Source organism: Cupressus sempervirens, chromosome 5 (genome assembly GCF_028749045.1).
Source record: "Cupressus sempervirens isolate cs-2001-9-10 chromosome 5, ASM2874904v1, whole genome shotgun sequence".
In the NCBI taxonomy this organism is placed as follows: domain Eukaryota; kingdom Viridiplantae; phylum Streptophyta; class Pinopsida; order Cupressales; family Cupressaceae; genus Cupressus; species Cupressus sempervirens.
Window position 1 is genome coordinate 94,088,348 of NC_143122.1, and position 3,784 is coordinate 94,092,131.

The window sequence follows — 3,784 nt, forward strand, 5'->3', positions numbered from 1 at the left end:
ATTTATGTTCGAAAATACTTCAAAGGTTATCGTCTTCAGATATAGCCGCAAATGTCCCTACTTGCCTGCCCTTCTTTGATAGCTTCACAATGTTGAAATGTCTCTTCAATCTCAATCTTACTTTGTTGAAGGTGCAGAGATATCTCTGAATTTACATATTCTCTGTTTTTGCAATATGTCTCCTTGGATTAACGACAATGCAGCTTGCATGACAAGTAACTAACAATCATTGTTTCTTTATCGGTCACAAATAGTATCTCATATCCATTAAATTTCAACAAAGTGTGTATCAACTTGTTGAGTGGATGCACAGAATATTTAAAGCTATAAGCAATGCAACCTCCTTGTACAAAATTGTGGGCTAGAAAAGTACAGAAGAGAAGACATCTTTTTCTTTGTTTAGCTTTGTCTGAGATTAATCAAAGATGCTATCCAGCTTATCAAGATTAAGATCTATATCCACGTAGCGTTAAGATCTATATATACTTGCTATAACCTTTGTCCATGTATATGCATTGCAGTACTCACTAGTTGATTGTGATATTTCTAGATTGCCAATGTCTTCTCACAACTCGGAAGTTAGCACAATGTTGGCATTGATTCTCCTCCTGTTCGTGACGCCCATGTTAGCCATTAGACCTCCAGCAACCATGCTACCAGGCCAGCAAAAGGTTTGATATATTCTTAGGACATTACAATTGAGCAATATATTGAATTACTTTAGCTGGTGACAAGTCTTTTTTAGGGTTGTAGTGTTATGTTAAAATGAGAACTAGAGTTGAACCATTGGGAATCAAATGTGGGAGCTTGTTAGACATACCTTTAGAGTCCGTTTGGTTGCGGGAATAGGAATAGCTATTCTGGAATACTTATTCTGGAATAGAGAATAGGGCTACGTATTCTTGTTCTCTGTTTGGTTCAGCCAATATTTGATGGGGAATTCGTGGACCCAAAATTTATGTTTTCTAAAATAAATAAAAGTGGAATAGGAATACGTATTCCAATAACACCTATTTGGGTGGAATTGCAAAACCTCATTTTTGGGTCAAAATTAGAATACGTATTCCTATTTTACTTCGTATTCCAATTCCAATTTGGTGCATCCAAATGAAGAATTCAAAATTTTAAGAATTTACATACGCCTCTTCCACTTGTATTCCTGTTGCCATAGTGTACTCACTATGAGCCAAGCTTTGGGGTACATGTTCTTCATTTTGTGTGGTTTAGTACTTTGATCCACTTGTTCCTTGTTTCTATCTTATTGTTGGAAATAAGTAACACTCATTTCGAGAACAGATTTGATAGAATGCTTGTCATATGACTATATTTATGGATGGACTATCTTTCCATAAAAATGTAAAGTTGACCAATTTTTAAAAGATCGAAAACATCATAATTTTTTTTGAAAATTTCAGTAAATATTTTTTGAGAATTTCAGTGTTTGATTGTCTGTTTTTGTGGGTTCTTTCTAGCTTAAGTACTTGGTTGTGACTAAATGGGAACTCAAATATGATTTGATGGCAAGCAAGATAAACTTGTGGACAGTTTTAAGATCTGTAAATACCATTTTGAAGAGTTGATTGCATGGGTCTTGGTCAAATTACAAATCCAAAAAAACAAATGCGGTTTAATACCATTTATTGTGACTAACATGGTTGCAACCTTACATGCGTTGTCTAACTCTGTTTGTATGCAGGGGAATTGCACATATGCGGTAGAGATTGAAACAACATGCGCACCGTCTGCTGCAACAGCTGATCATGTGGGTGTGAGGTTTGGAGATTCAGAGGGAAACCATGTTGTTGCCAAGAATTTGAAGCATCCAGAACCCGTTTGGAACCCTAGCATGGGGAAGCAGGAGAAGTATAAGCAGTGGAACAAGTATGAGGCATTTGATAAATGTGCAATTGATAGGTTTGAGGTGGAAGGGCCATGCATGCAGAGGGGCATCTGCTATCTTTACCTCAAGAGGGTTGGAGCTGATGAATGGAGGCCTGGGTGGGCAAAGGTTCTCCATAAGAACTCGGATGGCATTGTTTCCCCAGTCTCTGATACATTCTATTTCAGAATGTTTCTGCCTAGCAATGTCTGGTTTGGCTTTGACTACTGTGACATGAATCCACCCCACCCTCCTATGAACTAGATGTAGCATAGCTTGGAACTTTTTAAGTTCATAATTATGGAAGAATATGGCTACAATGGAAATACGTGTGTTATTATTATCAAAACTATGTAAAACCTAGAAATGGTCCAGGCCGCGTGATATGTGTACTGTAAATATTTGGAGTGTAAGCTATGCAATATGAAATATATACTTATGTATATATTATAAAAAGTTCTGTTTTATTGTATTGAATGCTCTCTTTTGTGTTTGATTTAAATGTAGTGTTTACATAGTTTTTCTTAATAATTTATTTATATAAATGGTGAAATCTATAAGTTGGTATGGAAAAGATTTCTAGATAGAGAACGTGCCTAGTCTTAAGGGTCTTTTGTCAATTAGTAATGAGGCTTACAAAAATTCTGAATCAAAGAATGCTTTATAATGTGATAAGAAGGTGGTTGATTGGAGAAAGGTGTTCACTGAGAGCAATGCATCACTAATGAATTGTGTCAACAAAATTATTTTATTTTAAATTGGGTTAATGATTACTAATTTTGACTAATATATTTTTTCCTTAGTAGAAGGCAAGTGTTCTATACTACATATATCTCCTTAAGGATGGCCTCCCTCCCTTATAATAACAAGATTATAGGAGGGTATATAATAAGTATGAAATAAAAATAGTCCAAAGACTTTAACATCGATCTTTCAATGGCTGGGATTTTCTCTGTAGAGCTTATCCCCTTAGTTGAGAGTCTCTGACCACTTGTGCCAATAAAGCAACCAAAAAACATGCAAACTACCACGCACTCCATATATTAGAAATGATTGGGGAGAACAAAAGAGAGCCACGCAATTGTCTTGGCATTCACCTCTAGAATTTCTTTGTTACACAAGGATCAAAACCATAAAGATCAAGAAAACAAACATAGGAGATTAGCAACCAAAGGAAAAGTACTCATGCATCTTTCAAATAATGCATACTATTAGAGAGCCCTGAGAAAGCATAGTTGATAAATCTATGCAGAGAGGAAAGCCTTCCCACCAAAGTTGTCTAAATCCAACAAAGATAATATTGATAGACAAAGAACCACTATATTTCTTTGTCATGATTTTAAATACTAACTAATGTTATTTATCTCTACTAATTATACTTCCAAACAAAAATTGTCATATTCAAAAAATCCTAAAGCCTGGAGAAAATTACCAACCTAACCATATCTAAAGAAACCATAACAAGACAATGGCTTGTCCATCGACTTAACCTTCCTAATCATCAATGGCTACCGAAGATATTGTTATAAAGAAGAAACCTTCAATATTCCTACTTTAATTTTAAATTTTAACTATTATATTTTCTAGCCTCATTATCCCTTCTACCATAATAAGAAACTATCTAACCAAAAACCATAAAAAAATAGGTAATAAAAGTCTCAGGCCATCAAATTAACATAAAATAAAGATTAATTGGTATAGTAAAGCTATTCTTTTATCCTCTAAAAAGGAAAATCATTAAATATATGAACCATTCCATATTTATCTTAAGTTATGATTATACCAAAAAACCTTAAGTTTCAAAGGATCATATCAGTTTGTAAAAGTTAAAGAGAAAACCTTAGCTTCCATAAGCTCGAACTAAGTACATGAAGTTCTAAACAAGGACCCAAGGACTACTCTAAG

The 3,784-nt window shown here is 34.5% G+C and overlaps 1 protein-coding gene across 1 annotated transcript; it reads left to right on the forward strand.

Annotated features, from left to right (window-relative positions):
• The first annotated feature begins 495 nt into the window (after positions 1 to 495).
• Positions 496 to 2,351, forward strand: LOC149554713 (embryo-specific protein ATS3A-like). Its single transcript, XM_089828766.1, has 2 exons — positions 496 to 671; positions 1,697 to 2,351. The coding sequence occupies exons 1-2, from the start codon at positions 558 to 560 to the stop codon at positions 2,141 to 2,143; spliced, it is 561 nt and encodes a 186-aa protein (XP_089684892.1). The 5' UTR covers positions 496 to 557; the 3' UTR covers positions 2,144 to 2,351.
• Positions 2,352 to 3,784: the final 1,433 nt, after the last annotated feature.

Excerpts from the sequence above, each read along its gene's own strand:
- LOC149554713 (XM_089828766.1), top strand. The coding sequence starts at position 558 with ATGTCTTCTCACAACTCGGAAGTTAGCACAATGTTGGCATTGATTCTC. Across the intron at positions 672-1,696 it reads TGCTACCAGGCCAGCAAAAG|GGGAATTGCACATATGCGGT; the intron begins GTTTGATATATT and ends GTTTGTATGCAG.